Source organism: Salvia hispanica, chromosome 3 (assembly GCF_029641045.1).
Source record: "Salvia hispanica isolate PSC_SH4W2 chromosome 3, Shi_PSC_v1, whole genome shotgun sequence".
NCBI classification, from domain to species: domain Eukaryota; kingdom Viridiplantae; phylum Streptophyta; class Magnoliopsida; order Lamiales; family Lamiaceae; genus Salvia; species Salvia hispanica.
In genome coordinates, this window is record NC_142694.1 from 38,497,463 (window position 1) to 38,520,227 (window position 22,765).

Here is a 22,765-nt window from a genome sequence, read left to right on the forward strand (position 1 = left end):
TTAGTTGTTGAAATTAATATAAGTTGAACCGCCCCACACTACTTTAATTTGGTCAAAATTAAATTAATTAACAATAATTTATATAAGTCCTATCCTATCATATGTTTAGATAATAAAGTATTTTTTTCATCAAATTTCTACGAGTTACACGCTAATTTTGCTATATATTCAACTAATGGTTTTACTTTGCCCTCGTCCTTAAATAATAGGAGTAGTACTCCTAGGTTATGCTATGAATTAAACATGTTCAATTTGTTTATAATTCATGAGAGATTTTAAGTGATCCTCTCTAGCTATTTAAGTTCATACATGCAGGTGGTCACACAGCCACACTATATCCTATATTACCTATATTTGCTGTTGTGATATGACAAATTAAATGTTCTACTAACTTATCAAATTATATATACTATAGAGATCAACTCATTTTCATATCTTCATTGATACATCTTTTTTTGTTTCTGAAAATATGGCTACTTCTGGAAAATCTATCCCCAATATTGTTGCATTTTGCTTTGGGATTTTCTTCTTGTTCGTTTCTTCCTCTGCAGAGAAAGGTGCCATCTCTCTTTATAATTTATTGATTAAATGAATCCTTTTTTTTATAACTTCATTTTTCTCCAAATTGATTAGATTAGACAATTAAGAAATTTTGACATTTCTTGTTAAAACTATAAAATTTTCTTTATAATTTTCTTTATAAGTCCCAAGGGTGAGTGACCAATTTCTAATATTTCGGTTGCACACCAGCTCCATACACTTCCTTCGCCAAAAATGCCACATCAGCGCCACGGGTCAGCCACTACGACTACATAATCATCGGCGGCGGAACCGCCGGCTGCCCACTGGCCGCGACGCTCTCCGCCTCCTCAACCGTCCTCCTCCTGGAGCGGGGCGGCCTCCCGTACGACAACCCCAACGTTGTCCACGCCACCGGCTACTTCAACTCCCTCACCGACTCCTCCCCTTCCTCCGCCGCGCAGCTCTTCGTCTCCACGGACGGCGTCCTCAACCACCGTGCCCGCGTGCTCGGCGGCGGCTCCGCCGTCAACGCCGGCTTCTACACGCGCGGCAGCCGCGCCTACGTGGCCCGGGCCGGGTGGGAGGCGGGGCTCGTGCGGGCGTCCTACGAGTGGGTGGAAAGGAAGGTCGCGTTCCGGCCGCGGCTGCGTCCGTGGCAGGCCGCGGTGAGGCAGGGCCTGGTGGACGCAGGCGTGCGGCCGGATAATGGATTCACATTGGAGCATCTTTACGGGACCAAAACCGGGGCCACGATCTTCGATGGCGACGGGATTAGACATACTTCTGCTGATTTGTTGGAGTTTGCTAATCCAAAAAACATTACTGTGTTTATGCATGCAACTGTGCACCACATCCTCTTCACCACCACAGGTAATTATTTTTAACACGGCATAAAACCAGAAATGCCAAGTGCTCATGTAAATATATGCAGGTAATAAAAGCAAGGCATATGGGGCTATGTTCATGGACTCAAAAGGCAACAAACACATGGCATACTTAAAAAATGGGCCCAAAAATGAGATCATTTTATCAGCTGGTGCATTGGGCAGCCCACAGCTTCTAATGCTCAGCGGTATTGGGCCGGCCCATAAACTCAAGGCCCAAGGAATACAAGTAGTGCTTGACCAGCCAATGGTGGGCCAGGGCATGTCCGACAATCCATTGAATGGCATATTCATACCTTCTAGACTGACCGTGGAACCTTCCCTCGTTCAAGTTGTTGGCATAACTCAATTTGATTTCTACATTGAAGCACTCAACACCCAATTTGACCTCTTAAATCGTCTCACAACTCCTGCAAATAAAGTGAGTCATCTCTTCTTACCGGTCATTTCATACCAAAAATGTCATGCTACATATTTTAATTAGTAAATCCAGAACTCGAAAATTGAGATCAATGCTTATAAGTTATAAATGAGGCCCATGTATGATATTCCTTTCGTCCCACAATAAGAGTCATATTTTGTCATTTCAGTCCATTTTGCAATAAGAGTCATATTTCACTTTTATCATAAATGATAAGTAGACCCCACCACATTCCACCAACTTATTCCACTCACAGTTTATTATAAAACCAATATATATATAAGTGCGACATATATTCCACTACCTTATTCAACCTACTTTTCTTTACATTTCTTAAAACTCATGCCATAACTAAATAGGACTCCTATTCTGGGACGGATGGAGTATGTAGCATGACATTTCTCCATTTATTAGTATTTCGACACAAAACTGAAATAAAGAGTAAAGGTCAATTTAGATCCTAAAAATATGACTAAAATACGAATTTGGTCAAAGACATTTACTTTTTGAAAGACATGTCCATAACAAATGAAAATGTCGCCGAAGTAGTCCTTTTTAACGGTTTCGTACAAAAACTAACGGTCAATGCTAATTGCGCAGTGGCATGACCGTTAATTTTTTGATGGAACCGTAAAAAAAGGAACACTCCGACAAAGATTTCATTTGTTATGGGTCTGTTTTTGAAAAAAGTGAATGTTTTGAACCAAATTCGTATTATGGTCATATGCTTAGGACCAAAATTGACCTTTACTAAAAAATATAATACGAAACTGAAACAAACGCAGACCTCGGGCCAGGAGCGCTTAGTGGTCGGGGGAAAGGTGGCCGGACCCTTCTCAGTAGGGTATTTGGAGATTCAAAGTCGAGATCCCAACGACAACCCGAGTGTGACATTCAACTACTTCAATGACTCAAGGGACTTAAGCAAGTGCGTCAAAGGCATGAATCTCCTCAAGAAAGTTGTTGAGTCACCGGCGATCTTAAGATTCCGGTACCCCAACAGCACAGTAGAGTCCTTGCTCAACTACACGTTGTCGACTAGCATTAACCTCAGGAAAAAGCACAAGTCATCAGTTCATAACATGGAACAGTATTGTAAAGACACAGTGATGACAATATGGCATTATCACGGAGGTTGCCAAGTGGATCGGGTCGTTGATCGTGACTACCGGGTGCTTGGTGTGGATGCACTGCGCGTCATTGATGGCTCGACCTTTTACTACACACCCGGCACTAACCCTCAGGCCACAGTCATGATGCTTGGCAGGTAATTATCGCGGATAATTCGCCTGTAAATTTTTAAACTTTCACTAAATTCTAATTTTGTGTATCAACTTTTAAATCTAACTATAAATCACAACGTCAACCAAAATGATGTCATATTTATAAGCAGTGACGTCGCTTGCACTAAATTATATAATTTCATTTGTTAAATACAACAAATGAAATTATTTAATTTAGTATAATACGATAATGTTTCACTGAACGTCATTTTGGTATAATACGATATTCTTAATCTTGTAATGCAGGTATATGGGACAGAGAATCCTCAAAGAGAGGGAAACAGCCACATAGTTGTCTGATCACAAAAGGCATGGAAATATCTAGTTTCCCCATATATAGAGAATGAATGATTATTATGTTAACAAATCTTCAAGGTTTTTCCATTTTTATGTACTAGCTAATACACTAAATAAGGAATAATTTGATAGGAAAATGAAGCTGTTTTTCTCTATGTTTTAGTATGTTTCTTCTCTATGTTAAGCTAATCTAACAACCTTTCACATACAAATCACAATAAAATTGGAAATAAAGTGTAGAAGGAATATCTGGAAGGATATGCTGATCCATGATTCTGAAAATAGGCCATATCATCTTTTAGGCAGCATCTCCTTTCCAATGCTTTTCTCCACAGACGAAGACGGAGGAATATGGCTTTGGTGAAAGGGAGACGAAGATCATATGTTGTTTATCCATCTGCTAAAGCATATATAAACCACAGCTAACATCAGTAGTGTTCAGCAAGCCAGATGTAGAAACGGAAGAAGAGGTTCGATGAGGCAATGGATGTCCATTAAGCAAACCGGTTATAGGGCTGCACTTTCTTGGCATACGGCTTCGGGTTGCAGTAGCATGCCAAAGGAGAGTTGCCCTACGACTGGTTTTGCTTAGCATGATTGACGATATACAAATTTACAATGGTTAATTTCTCATAGAGAAAAAAAGGTACAGTTTATGGATTAATTCGTGAATCTATTGCATGAAGGTGGAAGCAAAACTAGCACGAAGATGCACAGTTATTCGAACTGATATTATTCATTGACATGTATCCGTTGATTCGTATTCCTCCTAGTGATTTCAATCCATTGCTGTTTTGCAATTGTGTGAATGTGAATTATGCCTAAAACTAATGTGGAAATCTCTCGAACAGTTCATAGGCATTGTAACAGCTACTGAAAAATGTTAAATTTCAAGTGAGAAAAATACAGACAAATGTGAGAATGAAAGGTAAATAGGCTGTATCTGGGCTTTAGGTCTTATTTATTACATGGGCCAAATGTAATTAGATGGTGGGTTGGGCCCTCTATAATGAACATGGCCTATTTTTGTTTTTGGTTTTCATCCAATTTATAGTAAAATAATTAAAATACAATAATATTAATTGTTAGTAGTATTAATTGATTATTGTAAATGTTTTTTAGATTTGAAATAATTAGAATATTTAATATATAATTTTATAAATTGGCCCTCTATTTTAGACCAATTAAATGTTTTCTCATGATATGCTTCATAAATCAACAGCTTATCCGGTAATAAGTGCTCGATAATTAGGATAACAATCGTGCGATAAGAGTACTTGATGACAACATGACATCGACGACTCCTTCGTGTCGCACCCCCAAATCAAAAAATAGTTTGAAATTTACGAAATAATATGAGTATTATTTAGGTAAAAAAAAAAACTTGATGATGTATTATTCTTTCAAAGTTTTGTGTCAGTGTGTTGAAAAACAGTATAGTTGACCTTTGATGTTTTGTTTTTTTGTATGTTTGCTTCTTTTAGGTTGATGAGTATGTCTGTATTAGTGGTGATGATATGTATTAGCATGATTATGTTTGATGTGATTGTTATGGGCTTTGTGTACATGTATGAGCATCTCTCTCCACTTTGAAATAGAATTGGGAATGAATGGATCCAACATCAGATGCAACTCTGGTCATTCATGTCTCCTCTGTTGCACCAACCACCAAATGTCCTCATTTTGGTTTACATCCATGCTGCTCGGACCTGGCCGCTATCTTGTGTTAAAGTACGTGTCGACAGTGTTCGGCTTAATGGATTAGGTCATCCACAAGTTCAAAATAAACCAATATTCGACTGCTCCCATCTAACTGGACCGACTAATGAGGCCCCTACTGCCTAATTAGCGTCGCAAATTACATTACATATCTTAGTTATTTATATGTATTCACGTGTCACGTCAATTTTCAGACCTTATTATAAACAACAATAACTAAACCACAAACCATACTTCAACATATCTTAACTGGATCCTATTCTAATGCTTTTAGCACCCTAATCCAAAATCAAGACTAAATCTCCACCCTTGGATTTTAAAATGAGTGGATGAGATTAAAGCTCACAAAATCTCAATAAATAGTAGACAAAATATCAACAAAAGGGTAATATCGTCATTATGTTATCATATGATAATTTTCGTGAGTGTTTTTTTATATCAACATTGTGTATTACAAATATCAACAATATGACATTAGAATATCAACACATTTTTATTGAGATTGGACATGCATAATATTGAGATTTTGCCTACAATTTATTGAGATTTTTTGTTGCATTTGTTGAAAATAGCTGCTTATCAACATGTACGAAAATTGAAATATAATTTATCAAATTTCATCACCCGAACATCGTCGGAACATATGCAATTGAGATCTCGTTGGAATCCTTATTAAATTATCTTTAATTTGATATATTTTTTGCGAAAAAATAATTTAAATTGAGAGAGTTACGTAAATTTAAAGATTTGAGATGATTTTGAGGAGAGATAAAGTAGTTAGTTATAATTACTACATATAGGATTTGACATTAATACCCTTATAATTTAGTTAATAATTATTTAAATTTAAAATATATTACACTTGGCATCATATTAACCACAAGATCTTCTAATCTAATGACTGAAAATTTGTCTCAATTTGGGATTGATAATTAGTTAGCAATTGATTACATCCCTATCTTAACTATTCATAGTACCACTATTTATTTTTTAATTCATAATTCATTTTATATTAATCTCCAATTTCATATATTTTTAAATTGTGATATTTTATGAATAAAATAAATAATTAGTATTTTAAAATTAATCTATATGGGCTTAGGACTACCTTATATTTGGACTGGACCCTTATGTCTTTTGGGTAATGGGCCCAATAGCTGTGGGGTCGGCCCTAATATCTTTCGGTTGATATGGATAAATTATAAAGGGCCGGCTAACTATCAAGAGTGATATATACAGTATATAACAAAAATTTAAATTTACATAAAGTAACTAGTTATTTAAACATTGTTAAATCACTTTTTTTGAAATAGATCCTAAAGCACCGTGCACCATTTCATCATTTTATCTAAAAAAACTCCATCAAAGAATAAAAAACTGAAATTTAAACGTGAGAAAAAGAATAAAAAAGTCAAATACATATTTCAATGTGACACCACCATAATTCTGATAAGATATGTTGGAGTAATAATTTGTTCCTTTAATATATTTTATGGCACAATATCACCATATATTACTAAATTAAAATTCAAGAACCTATATTCTTAAAAGAGAGAAAATTCGCAGCATATGCGAGTTTTATATAGACGCTGACGAGATTCAAATGTGAGATCATACCAAACTATGTGTTTGCTCCCACTGTTATTAGTGTGGGTTAGTACAGTAGAACCCTGCCTATACTATTTGTTCTACGTTTACCAAGAACGCACCTTGAAATGTCACTACTATCACTTGGACTGAGCGTATCAATACTGATTTGAGATTGAAGATAAGTAATGCAATTATTCCGACTAGATTGAGTATCATACATGTAACAATGTAATCCTTGCTCAAAAAATTCTCAACATTATCACTTCCATGATGAGATGAACTTATTTGTTTTCTAAATATAAATGTTGAAAACTAATTAAACACTTTGCAAAGTAGAAGGTATTTACCTCATTAAATTCATTTGGTTTTTGCTTAAATAATCAAAATTAAGTAGGTGATGCTATCTACTTGTCGATTGAAGCCATTTCTCCAAACAAAAAAGTCCAAAATCATCGAAGATCGAAAGAGATAGTGTTTGTTCCCCAATGTAAGAAGATGATAAGTCCCACCAAAATAATATTAGGTTTAAAACAAGAGAGAGCAAAGATCCATAAAAGTGAACAATATTTATATGTAGTGGATAACGACCTATATATAATTGTAGTTGTAGTTTAGTGGGTTCATTACATTAGATTGGAAATAGATATATTTTGGGATTTGTTGAGTACATTGGTTTGTGTTAAGGTCCAATCTTGTTGGGTCTATCACTTCCAACTGATTTCTTGTTTGAGAAAAATAAAACTAAATTGCCCCACTTTTTGTCTGCATGAAATTGGTGCCATTCCACCACCATGTTAGTTGCCTCCCCCTCTCCCCCACCTCATCTTGTTCTTTCTTTCAAGATTTTTTCCTTGCATTTATTTAATTTCTTTGTTATTTGCCATCGCAAAAATGTTAAACATGATGGAATACTAATGTGGACTGAATGAAAGTGATGCTTACAAATTATATACCAAAACATTTATATGATATAGTATATGTATACACACTATTGTTGGAAATGTTTTCATTTAGGATATATGATTGTTTTTGTTTACCAATACATAACTGACATGGTTGTAATCTTCTACTCCATGTAATTTGTAGGGACATGGTGGGTGGGTGAAAAATTACATTAAAGAATTTTATCCTTTGGATGCCTCAAAAGAAACGTAATATATAGGCAAGTTAATGTAAAAATTGATATATCGTGAAAACTAGGGCTGGAAAATCGTGCGAATTGGGTCGCTATCGGGTCAAATTAATATATGCCCAACCTTATCGGGTCCCAACCCAACCCGAAATCTCGTGTTCTTATCGGATTCAACCCAAACAGATTCGTGTCGCATTCGTGCGGATTTCGTGTCATCCAAAAAAATATCGGTCATCTTTTAATGATAGTAAGTTACTAAACAATATAAACCCTATACGATAACAACCGACATATGATTTTATATAATTAAAATTTGATATTACACGATAAAATAAGATATTACAAAATTAAAATAATTAATTCAAATATTTCTTAAATCCAAATAACAAAATTAAAGTATATTAAAATTAAATCTAACTAATAAAGTTAAAATAATTTAAATTATTATTTTTTAATAAAATATAAATATGCAGTAATATTTTTTTATCAAAAAAAATAATTAATAATAGTATTAATCATATTTTTATTAATAAAATTAAAATTATAATAATTTTTAATTAATAATATATTAAAATTAAAATTTAATACATTATATTAATTAATAACCCAACCCGACCCAAATTCGACTAACCCAACCCAAAATATTTGGGTTCTTATTAGGTCGACCCTATAAGGGCATCCGCAATGGTGCGGACGATGCGACGGACGATGCATTATCCGTCGCATCGTCCGCCACTGCAGCATCGCGGACGATGGGTTACCATCGTCCGCGGAAGATGCGCGGAGGATACCCCATCGTCCGTCGCATCGTCCGCCACTGTGGACGACGCGGACGATGCGACGCTTTTCCGTTTTTTTTTTTAATTTTATTAAATTTTCAAAACCTATATATACCTCTCATTTTCACTTCATTTTTCACTCTCTTCACTCTCAAATTCATACTACATTTTCTACATTTCAAGCAAAATGGATTCCGGAGATTACCCAAATCCGAATAGTCCGATGTTCGGTGGTGCACGATGGTCGGGTACAGAACCCGACGAATACCGGTCATTCGACACCAACACCGAGTACGATCCCGACTTCAGCACCGACTCGTACGGGCTGTCTGACATGGAGCCTTCTCCCCACCGCCCCTCCGCCGCTGCCGCGTCTGGGTCCGCCACCAAGAAGAAGCGGACCAAGGCACGAGCCCAGAAGTTGCCTTCAACGGAGGTGTGTGAAGTGTTCGCCTTGGGAAGGACGAACTACTCCGACACCGAATCCATCGTCTTGACGAGATGTTGGATTGATGTTTCGGAGGATCCGGTGTACGCCAACACCCAGAAGGTGACTGCGTATTGGGAGCGCATCGCCGAGAAATACAACGCGGCCAAGCCGGCGTACGCCTACAAGCGCCACAGGGAGCAGCTCCACAAGCAATGGGATCAAATAAAGAAGCAGGTAAGTTTGTTCGCGGGGGAGTACGAGAAGTGCGAGAGGGAGTAGGGCAGTGGCGAGAGTCTCGCGGATGTGCGGGACAAAGCGATGCAGTCGTACATTTAATTGTACGGCGATTTCAAGTACTACCAGTCCTGGGCGCTCTTGAGGGACAAGCAGAAGTTTGTTGGTGGTGTGATTCCCCTATTGACGGCGGCGAGGAGGAGGGCGTCGAAGCGCACCTTCACTGATTATACAAGTAGCGATAGCGGCGCGTCTCCAATGGACCTCAACAATCCGGTGTTCGAGGATGAGAGTTTCGGCACATCGATGTCTTCCCGGCGTCCCCCTGGCGTCAAGGCTGCCAAGGGAAAGGGCATGGCCACATCCTCCTCCGCCGCGCCGCCTGACCAGGCCCCGTCGCCGACCCCGAGTTCGACGCCGTCCACGACTTCGATTGCGGCCCATGCCTACTCGGATTTAGCGGCCTCCTCCGACTACAGGACGTTGTTGGACACGCACACCGCCCTCATGCAGGCGACCAACCCGGCTCAAATCGAAGGCATCCAACGGATGATCGATGGCCTCAGCCGCAAGTTGGGACTACTCTAGACTAGCCTCCTTTTTTTGTATTTGCTTTTTTTTATTTCTTATTTTGTAACTTTTTTTTAATTAAGTAAATTTAGAATTTCCCTTTAATTGTGTTGTTTTTATTTGTTTATTTTTATTTACAATTGCAAACATAAAAATATAAATATAAAATAGAAGTAAAATGCTTAGGGCGTCGCTTAGGGCGGGCTATAGTCCGCCCCACTACAGGTGGAAGGGGCGGAGGATAAAATGCTGATGTGGCGGTGCATAGGGCGGGGCTTAGGGCGCCCCATTGTGGATGCCCTAAGGACCCAAATCCTAAATGTGCGTGTTCGTGTCGAGTTAAATTCATGCGGATTCATGTCGGATCAAAAATTGTCAATCCTAGTGAAAACACAAAATGCATAAAGCCAATTGCATATATTCACACTTGAAAAAAACTAAATAAAATTGTTGCCCCTATATATTCGAATTATAGTACTGCATTCATAGGGAAATGCATCCATCATAAATCTTCATGATCAAAGAGCTTAACATGATTCTTCGTTCTTATTTTGAATGAAAATTATCATCAGAACATTTTCACATTAGTCATTCCAAAAACCAATTTTAAGATGCGAGTATAAAAACAATTATTTAATCTCTCCAATATTTATATACTTTGATGTAGGGACATGTTAGGGTGTCACTATCCCTTAAAATAACACCATACCACCATTCCTAGCCAATCATTTCTACACGTGGACGAATAATAAGCTGCCACATGGCAAAAAAAAAAGTTGAAAAACTCGGCCAGCAATTTGTTGCTCTTTATACAACAATTTTTCTTGTCCAGCAATATCCAACACGCTATACAGTAATCTATAAATTGCTGTCTAGCGTATTGAATATTGTTGTATAGCGTTTATAATATTACTGTATAAGTGGTGTCACAGTGTCACTTTAAGAAGGGTTATCATTTTAACACAAACCCTTTTATGTATACACAAACAAGTCATACAATCATATAAATAACACACAAACTTGTGTGAGATTTCACTCACGGTGAGCTTCAAAAAGTTGTTGTTTTTATAATAAAAGTATTTTTTTTATGAATAAAAGTTAATTGTGCTCCAAATAACTATATTTCTTGTAATATAAGTGATTGTTGGAAAAGTTAACATAATATAATTGATTTTCTCGAGTCAGCGCTATGTTTCTAAACCAATTATAAGTTTAATTATAACTGTTTAATTCTCGTAAGCATTTAGTCTTAGTCAAAAGAAAAAGAATATCTTATAGTAGAAAGTTTCAAGTGCGCTTAAGGGTGTATAATAAATAATTAGAAAAACTATGGTACTATTTTATATTTTCTTGTGAGCAATTAAGTAGACAATGTGGCGTCTTGGCATTGGAGATTAATCAATCAAAAAAAATGATTGGCCACTTTTAAGATGTGCTTATTCAAGATTTTTCTTCTGAAAAGTAGATTCAATTTGGTGTTGGAGTACTTAATCAATAAACACTATTGGGGTTGACTTTGTGATTTAGCACATCAAAATCACGAAGCACCACTTTCATTTTCAACTATAAATTATTTTTTGTTTGCTTAACAACGACTTAATGCTATTAGTAATGATGACATTTATTTTTTCTTTCTTCTAGTATTTCTTACCAGAAAAAGAATATATTGTACCAAAACATTATTACAATAAAATTGCATTTGTCCACTCACTATTATAAAATCAAGTAGTATAAAATTAATGAATTCGATGTGGTACAATCTGTATTACTATTACGTTGGCCAACGAATTCAATAACTTTACTAAAAGTTATTCTAAACCAAGTCTCAAATGACTCAAATTAATCTAATTATGGATTAAGTTTGACCTGCGCACAGGAGCGCCACCCAAATCCTATTACCATCTTTATATGATAGAGAAAGGAAATATTTTTTAGTTATATATAAAATTTTAAAATAATTTAGCAAATTAAACTTGAATGCATATAATGTACAGTCGGATATCATAAACTATATTTATAATTAATTAAAAGTAAATGAATAAATAAGGTATTAATCAAAAAATCGCACGGAAAATACATATAAAGATAAAATTAAGATTAACAATAAAGAATAAATAATTTTAAAATATAGAAGTAATATTTTGAATGAAACTACAAAAGATAATGTAAGTAGTATAGTAGTTAAGGTGTCAGCATGTTTGTGGAAGCCAAGAAACTAATGGAAGATTGGAAGATCGATGATTTCTTCTTCATACTTCCTTTTATTTTCTTTTTTATTTTCATTTTCATATTTAGAAATGGGTTCTATTTCCATGAGTATCGATATATACATTACAACATGTTAGGTGGGAAACAAGTGAGACATTGATTTGATTGAATTAACATCTTTATTAACTCATTCAAGATAGAATGTTTTGTCTTGAATCTCTCATACTATTCATTTATGTATACATATTGTTTTACATTGTCTTACCAAATTATACAAGAGGGCCTTCTTAACAGAACAGATAGATACGTGTTTAATACTTGATTAGTCCCAACTTAGGAGTTTTAATTTGTCTCATGACGGTTTTTTTTTTTCCGTTGATTGTGTAGTGAGTGAAATATGTAGAAAAGGTTACTAGAATTATAGTCTCACTTTTATGGAGTAGTATTTTATAGTGGATTTAATTTGAATCAACAGAGCTTCCGTTTTATTATACGGTTTTATTTATTTTTGTATTATGTTTAGTTTGTGGCATGTGGTGTCCACTTGGACTATGCTCATTTCGAGAAAATGGCAAAGCATGTTTTTTAATGGTAAAATTGATGGTAAAATTGTGAGAATTGATGAAAGCATGTATGCATGAATCTAAAGATTAAAGGATTTAACAACATGGAATGAAACTAAAAGTGATGTTTTCTTAAAAACAAATCAAGGGATACATATACATTGGAAGTCGATGTGGGACAAGAAAAAAGAGTCTTAACACGGCCCGTCACATATAGGTTGGAATGATCATCGCACTTCTACAAATAAAATAAAGAAAGTCACCATTAACTTGGAAATACTTTGATAGTATTATGGTAAAATGATTATTCACCACCTTTTTTTTTTGGTATTTGCCGCCTTATAAGAGGGGAGAATTGCACAAAAAATTGTTAACTATGATTATTTCAGTATTTTAGTCCAATGTGTTTTCTAGTATAATTGTTAGCGTTTATTTAAAAATTATATAGTAAAATTCATAACTTGACAACTCGAAGTGGTAAAACAAACAACATTAACATCCTAATCTGAATGCAAAGTCCAAAATTTACTACTCATAGTATTGTTGTAAAACATAGACAATAGTAGAAATGTAAAATGAAGAGATGCAACCATATTTGGAATTGGCAAATCCTATGTATGTCGTGTTATGAACACGTATGGCTTCTATTTTCTTAAATTGTTATATCCACGACAGGATTGATATATATCAGGTAGAACACTTGTATATGGCATGTCTAGTTATGAAGAACATATGTCAAATTTTAATTGGCTATTGTAACAATTTGTTGGGGAACAAACCATGGCCACATCAAACACTATCATGTGGATATACAGGATTCATCACCAAAAGCCTCCATACACACAAGTCAACTCTCTGGGTATATAATTTCAGATTTTCAATGATTTTTCACTCCCCACAATTTCTAAATGTTAATGGTAATTAATGTTGGAAAAATGAAATTAAAATGAATATATATCAAAATTTCGAAATTTTTTCCAATTATCTCATAATTTCAGATATAAAAAAATTATGTATGATATGACAGATGAAAAATTATATAAATACACTTAATAAGTAGTCTTTATTTTTTAAGAAAACTTACTGCCCCGTTCCGTGGTAATTTAAGAAAAATTGTGTTAATTTAGTTTAGTAAATGATAATAGTCATAAATTCTAAGACAATTAAGAAAAATGTCAAATTCTCACCATACAATAATTACGAAAAAATGTCAACATTATCACATTATCAGTCATTTTCAAAGGATAACAGTCATTTAAATCATGCAGTTTGGTCAAATTCTAGTATGTTCCATGAACTTTGAAATTGGAATATTAAATTACGAAGTTTCATTTTTTTCAATTGTACCATGAATGCATAAATCAAGGTCTTTTGTGACGTTAAAAAATAACAATATTTTAAGACGTGAAATGAAAAAAATAAAGAAATATCAAAGAAATAATACTCCACTTATCTAACTTCAAATTTTTTTGGAATGGAACAAAATTTGACTAAACTTTAGAATGTATTTTAACTTTTTAAAAATTTGCAAAATTTGCAAATTTTAACTAAAGTCAATTAATTTAATATCTAACTTCAATTTTTTTTATAAAAAATGAATAAGAATTTGGCCAAACTTGAGAATTTAAATGGCTATTAAACTTTTTTAAAAAAAATTTGCAAAAATTGTCAATTCACTTAATATCTTAACTTCCAATTTTTGGAATGGATAACAATTTGACCAAACTTTATCATTTAAATGGCTATTAAACTTTTTTTAAAGAAATTGCAAAAATTGCCAATTTTAAATAAAGTCAATTCAGCTAATTTCTAACTTCCAATTTTTTGGAATGGATAATAATTTGACCAAACTTTATCATTTAAATGGCTATTAAACTTTTTTAAAAATTTGCAAAAATTGCCAATTTTAATTAAAGTCAATTCACTTAATATCTAACTTCCAATTTTTTGGAATAGATAATAATTTGACCAAACTTTATCATTTAAATGGCTATTAAGCTTTTGAAAAATTTGCAAAAATTGCCAATTTTAACTAAAGTCGATTGATTTAATATCTAACTTCCAATTTGTTGGAATGAATAAGAATTTGAGCAAACTTTAAATTTAAATGGCTATTAAACTTTTTTTTTAAAATTTACAAAAATTGCCAATTTTAACTACAGTCAATTGATTTAATATCTAACTTCCAATTTTTTTGAAATGGATCAGATTTGGAATGGATAAGAATTTGAGCAAACTTTAGAATTTAAATGGCTATTAAACTTTTTTTAAAAATTTACAAAAATTGTCAATTTTAACTACAGTCAACTGATTTAATATCTAACTTCCAATTTTTTTGAAATGGATCAGATTTGGAATGAATAAGAATTTGAGCAAACTTTAGAATTTAAATGGCTATTAAACTTTATAAAAATTTGCAAAATTTGCCAATTTTAACCGAAGCCAATTGATTTAATATCTAACTTTCAATTTTATTGAATGGATAAGAATTTGAGCGAACTTTAGAATTTAAATGGCTATTAAACTTTTTAAAAATTTGCAAAAATTGCCAATTTTAACTGAAGCCAATTGATTTAATATCTAACTTCCAATTTTATGAAATGGATTAGAATTTGAGAAAACTTTAACATTTAAATGGCTATTAAACTTTTCTAAAATTTGCCAATTTGAACCAAAGCCAATTGAATTAATATTTAACTTCCAATTTTATAGAATGGATCAGAATTAGAGGCAACTTTAGAATTTAAATGGCTATTATAAATAGCAAAATTGCCAATTTCGAAAATAGAAAACAGTAATTATTGGTTTTAACTTTTTAGCCCTTCCCACCATAAGAAACGCCAAACACAGAAACGCCAAAATCCCATGGGGAAGCGCTTATCTGTCAACATTCGCAAAAGAACAAGACCTCATGTACCGCTTTGCAAATAAGCCAGGCCCTCCTCTGCAAATACCCCAATTTTCCCTGCTTGCTCTGTGTTGGGGAGACCTATAAAGATTCCAACTTTTCCTCACCATTCTCCCCATTCACTTCTAATCCCCAATCAATCACTCATTCAAGTCATGACGATCAACTGCATGATTGCCAGCGAGCCCTCCACGCCCCAATCCGCCGCCAAGAAGGCGGCGCCGCTCATCTTCGACGCCAAGCAGCTCCAGCACCAGACCGCCATCCCGCCGCAGTTCATCTGGCCGGACGACGAGAAGCCCACCGCCGACCCGCCGGAGCTCCACGTCCCTCTCGTCGACCTCCGCGGCTTCCTCTCCGGCGACGCCGCCGCCGCCCGCCGCGCCGCCGACCTCGTCGGCGAGGCCTGCCGCAAGCACGGCTTCTTCCTCGTCGTCAACCACGGCGTCGACGAGGCCCTCGTTGACGCCGCGCACCGCAAGATGGACGACTTCTTCCTCCAGCCGCTGCCCGACAAGCAGCGTGCGGCGCGCAGGCTCGGCGAGCACTGCGGCTACGCCAGCAGCTTCACGGGGAGGTTCTCCGCGAAGCTGCCGTGGAAGGAGACGCTCTCCTTCGAGTACTCCGCCAAGAGCGGCGACGACCGCATTGTCGAGGACTACTTCACCAACACTCTTGGTCAAGATTTCACACACTTGGGGTATGCATATTTATATATACTTCTTTTTCTTTTCTACGGACACCGGTTGTCTGTGTAAGACAACTGGTGGCCTGCCCTCACCAATCGGGACGTTGGTCTTACCTTACAACTATTACAGACTCTAGTGTCCTGTAGTAGTTGGTGTAAAATAACTAATTAGAGTGTGATATATAAATCAATTAAGGTGTGGGGTTTATCGACACCAACTTCAATTTCCTAGTGGTGTGAGGATTATACTTATAGACTCTAGTTTCCTATATCAATTATGAGGTTTATAGGGTTTATGTTATGGATTCCGATTTCCACTAACTCAGTTGTGAGGTATTTGGACCAAAAGTGCGGAGTTTATCATTAAGAATTTTGATTTTTCTTATTGGTTGTACAAGACAAACAATGAAAAAAAAGGTGTTGGGCCAATTTTTTCGTGTCGACTGAAAAAATAAATGATGACAAAGAAAGTTTATAGACTAATTGAGGTCTCTCCCTTTTCGTTGGTGGTTATAGGAAAGTGTACCAAGAATACTGCAGCGCAATGAGTCGTCTCTCCCTAGGGATAATGGAATTATTAGGGATGAGCCTAGGAGTGGAGAGGTGTCACTTCAAAGAATTCTTCGAAGCGAACGAATCAATAATGAGACTGAACTATTACCCTCCGTGCCAGCGGCCCCACGAGACACTAGGCACGGGGCCGCACTGCGACCCGACCTCACTGACCATCCTGCACCAGGACTCCGTGGGCGGGCTGCAGGTCCACGTGGACGGCCAGTGGCGCTCCATCGCCCCCAATGTCGACGCCTTCGTGGTCAACATCGGGGACACCTTCATGGCCCTATCCAACGGCCGCTACAAGAGCTGTCTGCACCGTGCGGTCGTCAACAGCACCAGCTGCAGAAAGTCACTCGCCTTCTTCCTCTGCCCCGACAAGAACAGGGTGGTGCGCCCGCCCCCGCAGCTCGTGGACGCCGCCTTTCCTAGGGCGTATCCGGATTTCGACTGGTCGGACTTGCTCGAGTTCACACAGAAACACTACAGAGCCGACATGAATACCATGACGTCATTCTCCACGTGGATCAATGATCGACGTGTCACTCATAATGTTTGAAATCCAAACCAGTAGTATTTTGTTTTTCTTAAATTAACTGATTTGAAATAGATTTGGGGAAATGTGAATAATGGGGATAAGTTAAGAGGGGCAATTTTGTAATTTCATATGTCACCATATATTGATTTACATCGAGTCGTTGTAATGGTGTCCAATGTAGCTCCATCAAACAAAAGGTACATCACAGTACACATTTATATAATAATATTTCAACTTTTTTTTAACAATTGTGTATATACACACTCTAAATTACAAATTAATTAATATGCTTGTATTCTAATCAATCATTGATTTGAACTTTTAGTTAACCAAATATTGATTCTACACCACTGAGTTAAGATTATGTGATGGTTCATGGTGGTATTATATCACATCAATGTTAGATTTAATGATATTATAGTTCAAGGTAATTTCAGAGGATTTCAATCATAATTCATAAGTCTCATTGTCCTTATATGGTAAAATTACGGATTAATTGCATGGAAAATCATGAAATTTGGTCTATATATAACGCATATTTCAAATTTGCAATAACAAATAATGAAGTTTCAAAAATTCACAATTGTCCAACATCGAATAAATTTCAATAAGAACTAATGAAGTTTCTAAAATCCGCAATTATTCAACATCGACTTAGAACATACTCCTCCGGTATGTATAACGAATAAAGAAAATGCCGTCACACTTATTAGTAATTAATATTGGAGAATATATGTGTTATAGGATTGGGAAAAGGCTTGAATGAAATGGAGTGTAGTGTAATGGGGTTGTTATTGACACCATATATTCTTATTTTATATATCTGGAGTTTTGGAACTATTTGACCATATAGAATGAAAATATTTGGGACGTTGTCTTCGTCTTTGTCTTTGTATGCACTTCCAATCAGATCACATAAATATAATATCAACAAAGATAATGTTTTTTTAATTTTTATGCAAATGTGGGAGAGAGTGCATGTCCCCACAAAAATTTAAACCCCATCAGTCCTGTCACTATTTATTACTATTACATGGTCTATATTAAGAGTTAAAATTTGCAACATATTTAATTTTTTGGAACTGCCATGAGGATTTTTTTTCTTATCGGTTTTTGAAGATAAGAAATTCGAAATGTTTTGTTCGGTAGTGACCGCTGTGATATTATTGAATTTGAAATAAGAACATTCTTACAGTCAATATATGAGAATTATAAACTGTATTCACTTATTTGAATTGCATGTATACAATTAAGGTGTATTAATGTTTTTATAATATACTACTCCTATGTTGAATGCAAGTGACTTATAGTGCAATTCATTTATAAAAAAAGTACTATGTAATTTGATGTATTTGTGTAAATTTCTAATTATTTTATCTTATAAACTACTCCATAATAGGCCGAATTCTCCTTTTTATCACTCGAACAAATGAATGATCAATGGATCCGGATATCTTTTCTACATTAGTTGTTTGTCACTCTTTTTGCCATCGATTTATACATTCATATTGTAACCCTAAGTTTTAATCTGAACCAAAAAAAATCATTTTTTACTTCAAGGTATCTCTTTAATACATGAATGCATTACATTTACAAACATAGAAAACGAATTATAGTAAATGTGAATAATATTTTTAAAATTTTGAAAAAAGTAAAAAAAAAAAATCCATGGAAAGTGAGCACGTAAAGAGACATCATCCCTTCGGTATAATGGGTGGTGAAAAGGCCCAACTTCACGTGGAAATGGTTTGTTTGTTAGTGAGAGGCCAATGGTTGTGCATCTGCTGCTGTGTGTCAAACTTGTTTGTTATTTTGGTTTCTTCCTCAATTTTATTTTATCCTACTACACGACACTCCTTTGGATTATGTCAGGGATTCCACCTGTCCTATATGAATCCTTCTCTCTCTACATCAATTTACGATACACGACTCTTCAAAATTAACTTATCTTGATATTACTTGTGTCGATATTGTCTAAACATGGTCAATGAACAATCAATAAGGCTCATGGCCTAGTTTGGCGACCCTCCATGTATCTTGGAGGACACCTGCATAAGCAGGGCCTAGGCGGTCGAGTCTGCATCGTAATTTGTAATAGAGGATTAGAGGTTACATGTATCCGCGTAATCGTAATCACAAAGAATTGTGCCAAAATTGAAAACTTTCCAAAATTAATTTTGATGCCGAGGGAAGACCATACACTACGATAGTCGATAAAAATATGAGTGTAAGAAAAACCAGTCAGAAAAACCATGATTGTTTTATTTGTTCGCAATTATACCATGCGCATCTAATTGTTTTGAAAAATTGTAGTAGTAGTATCTAGTATGATAGCCGTGAAATCATACGTCAACGTCTGTGTTAGTGAGTTAAACAACGTCGTTTCTTTGAAAAATATCAACAACAATATACTACATGTGGACGACCGGTTTTTTCCTTTTGGGATAATTGCGGATAAATCAAGAGTACATGATTTTTTGACTGATTTTTTAAAGTCATGGACGAACCAGAATTTTGACTATACCTCATGGTTTTTCCGACAATTTACCGTATTAAAAATATGATATGAATTTAAAAATCTCTTTCATTATATCCATCATCCCAAATGTTGGGTTTGTTTACTTGAGGATCCTAGAGAAGAACGATCTGTCACGTTGCTTAGTGAATAAAATCTTAATCAATTTGGCATTATATGAAAGTAGAATCTAGGATCTCATGTTGTTATGGAATTGGTCACAGCAAAGCCATGAGTATTCAGTAGCTGTAGATTTTCTTCTTAATTTTGCACTAGGTCCTGTCACATAAATGGTGTGACCTGGCTCTATGTATAATTTAACATATCAATTCTTGTTTTTATTTGCCACAAAATAGGACAAACAATTTTTGTTTTTACCATTGATTGGCCCAATTTTAAATATATATCAACTTGGGAAATTCACAAAAGAAGGAATACTAGCATTTATGGCCAATTTATTTTTACATAAATATATTCCCAAGGGGAAAAGAAATGTCACTACCAAACATACCAGTACATATAAATATATAACAAAATCTATCTCCATCAATAATTTAAAGATTTTAACTTCTTTTCTCCTCTCCAAATGCCATAGTTTTTGTGGTGGAGGCTTCAATCACACACAATTTTACTGTCTCTTCTCCTTTAACCATAATATATACACATAAAATATAATAATTTTAAATTAGAATAATAATCCTTTAAATCATGAATTTTTCTAAATCTGGTCGGTATCATAAGTTTTTATAAATTAAATATTAAATCACGAAAGTTTTAGGTTTTTTTTTCAGTTGACTCATTCGTGTACGAAATGATATTTTCATGTGGTGCTCAACACGTATTGTTTCATCAAATTAAAAAAAAAGGAAATGAAAGAAAGAAAGGAAAAATGAGGAAAAATGAGACGACATCATTTTGAGCATCACCAGAAAGTGATGTTTTTTGCATCGAACGAGACAATTGTGAAAAAATCAAACTTCATTGTATTATATTCCGTTTTGAAATCTTACGTGACTTGCCAGAATTTCCTAGATTTTGTGCTTTAAATGATTGTTATTTCTTCTAAATTTAATTGACGTGATTAAGTTTACTTGTTATTACACATTCCACCTTAGAAGAGGTATATGGAATATTCACAAAAATCAAGAAAAAGAATCTCTTCTCATCTCATTATATATCAAATACTCGCTATATATCTTACCTATTTAAATAAGCACATTATTGATATTTAAACTAGGGTTAGCCATGTTACAAGTTGTCAAATCTAGAGCCACCATACACAAGGACAAATGCATGACACACTTGAGTTGGGATACCTAATTCTTGATTTATATTATAACCTTAAAATTTGGCTCTATAAATAAGTGACAGCATGTGAAACACACAAAACGGTTGATTAATTTATTATAAGGAATTTTGTTTCTTCCATTCGTTTGTCTTTTCTTTTAGCAATTTGTATCTGACAACGATTTCAAGAATGTGATCACGTATAATTAATCCAAATAAAATATAAGAAGAAAACCAAATTTATTACTTTTACCCCTTTTAAACTGTAGAAAATTAATCATCCGAATTATTTTTATTTTGCATTTGCTTATGTAGATGATATTAGAAAGTGACACATAATTTGATATATATTAATAATGTTGAATTTCCTTTCCAACTTGATGACACCTTTGTCCAAAAATTCTGAACTTATCTGAAATTTGATTTGGATATGTATGAAAACGATGCTAGTGATCAAGTGTACATTTTTGGACATGTAGATGTAGAAACACTTGTATAGTTGTATGGATTAGTTTAGATATGAAGGTGGAAACTGTTAAGAATACCAACGATACCAAAAAAAATTGGAGATTATCGACGAATTTACATGTAAGCATGATGTCATCGGGCATCGCTGGCAAATTACTAATAGACTGAAAGTGATAAATCACCGATAGACTTACATACATACACGATGTCGTATTGCGCAAAAATAACAGTCAACTTCACTAACGAATAGCCATTAGCTTATCATAATAATTATTAATTAGATTTTTAAATAAGAGTTATAGTGAATAAAATGAAGATTATAAATAAAATTTCTGAAATTTAATTTTATTAGTATATGTTACAAGCCCATTAGGCACCAATTCAAAACCTATTGAAATTTGAAATGGACCTACTAGATATTTCATTTTCCTAATATTGGCCGGCCCACTTTACACTAGCAGAAAATGGCAAGGCTGTAGTATTAATACTTCAAATTAACCATTTTGATTATCTGATTAATATTTTCCAAAAGAAATTTAATTAACTCTGTTAATCAAATCACCGCTCTTGAAAATATTTCTGCTACTAAAATTTCAGATTTTTATTTTTTTCAAAATTTTCCTTTAGTCACCATTAAAACATAAAATACAAAAAGTTATAGTACTATTAATTTTGGATAAGAGTGACTAGTATATTTTGGTCTTATTTCCACGGTTACAATCACTTTGCTTAAGCTAAGATCAATTTAGTTTTTGCCTAATACATACTAATAATATTTTTTGAATTATATTTGTGACACCAGCTGTACGTCATTACACACTCACCCCACATTATTTATGTCGTTATTAAATCAATACATAAAATGCCATACACTAAAAATGAATTTTATGTTTAGATACCTAATTGTGAACAAAATTAATAAATGGTTGGTTCCCTTAGTTTCCATCATGTGGACCAACAATGAACCAATAACCGTGCTATAAGACTCTTTCAACAAAACATAATAGTAGTAATAAATTTTCAAATGCTTCATATATCTCTTATAGTCTTATAGATATGTTTCCTTGTAATAATCATATCAATAATTTTTAAAATTGTTCAATGACAAAATCAAGGCCTGCAACATGCTGTGACATCCACATTTGTATTAACGCTACATATCTAAGTACAACAA

General features: G+C 34.6%; 2 protein-coding genes across 2 annotated transcripts; both read left to right on the top strand.

Annotated features, from left to right (window-relative positions):
- The first annotated feature begins 403 nt into the window (after window positions 1–403).
- Window positions 404–4,501, top strand: LOC148930693 (protein HOTHEAD-like). Its single transcript, XM_089068774.1, has 5 exons — window positions 404–557; window positions 751–1,392; window positions 1,454–1,827; window positions 2,613–3,094; window positions 3,357–4,501. Exons 1-5 carry the CDS (start codon window positions 470–472, stop codon window positions 3,400–3,402), a joined length of 1,632 nt encoding a protein of 543 aa, XP_088924900.1. The 5' UTR covers window positions 404–469; the 3' UTR covers window positions 3,403–4,501.
- An 11,147-nt stretch (window positions 4,502–15,648) lies between these two features.
- LOC125220920 (gibberellin 20 oxidase 1-D-like) lies at window positions 15,649–17,569 on the top strand. The gene is made up of 2 exons (XM_089068776.1): window positions 15,649–16,240; window positions 16,745–17,569. The coding sequence occupies exons 1-2, from the start codon at window positions 15,696–15,698 to the stop codon at window positions 17,340–17,342; spliced, it is 1,143 nt and encodes a 380-aa protein (XP_088924902.1). The 5' UTR covers window positions 15,649–15,695; the 3' UTR covers window positions 17,343–17,569.
- Window positions 17,570–22,765: the final 5,196 nt, after the last annotated feature.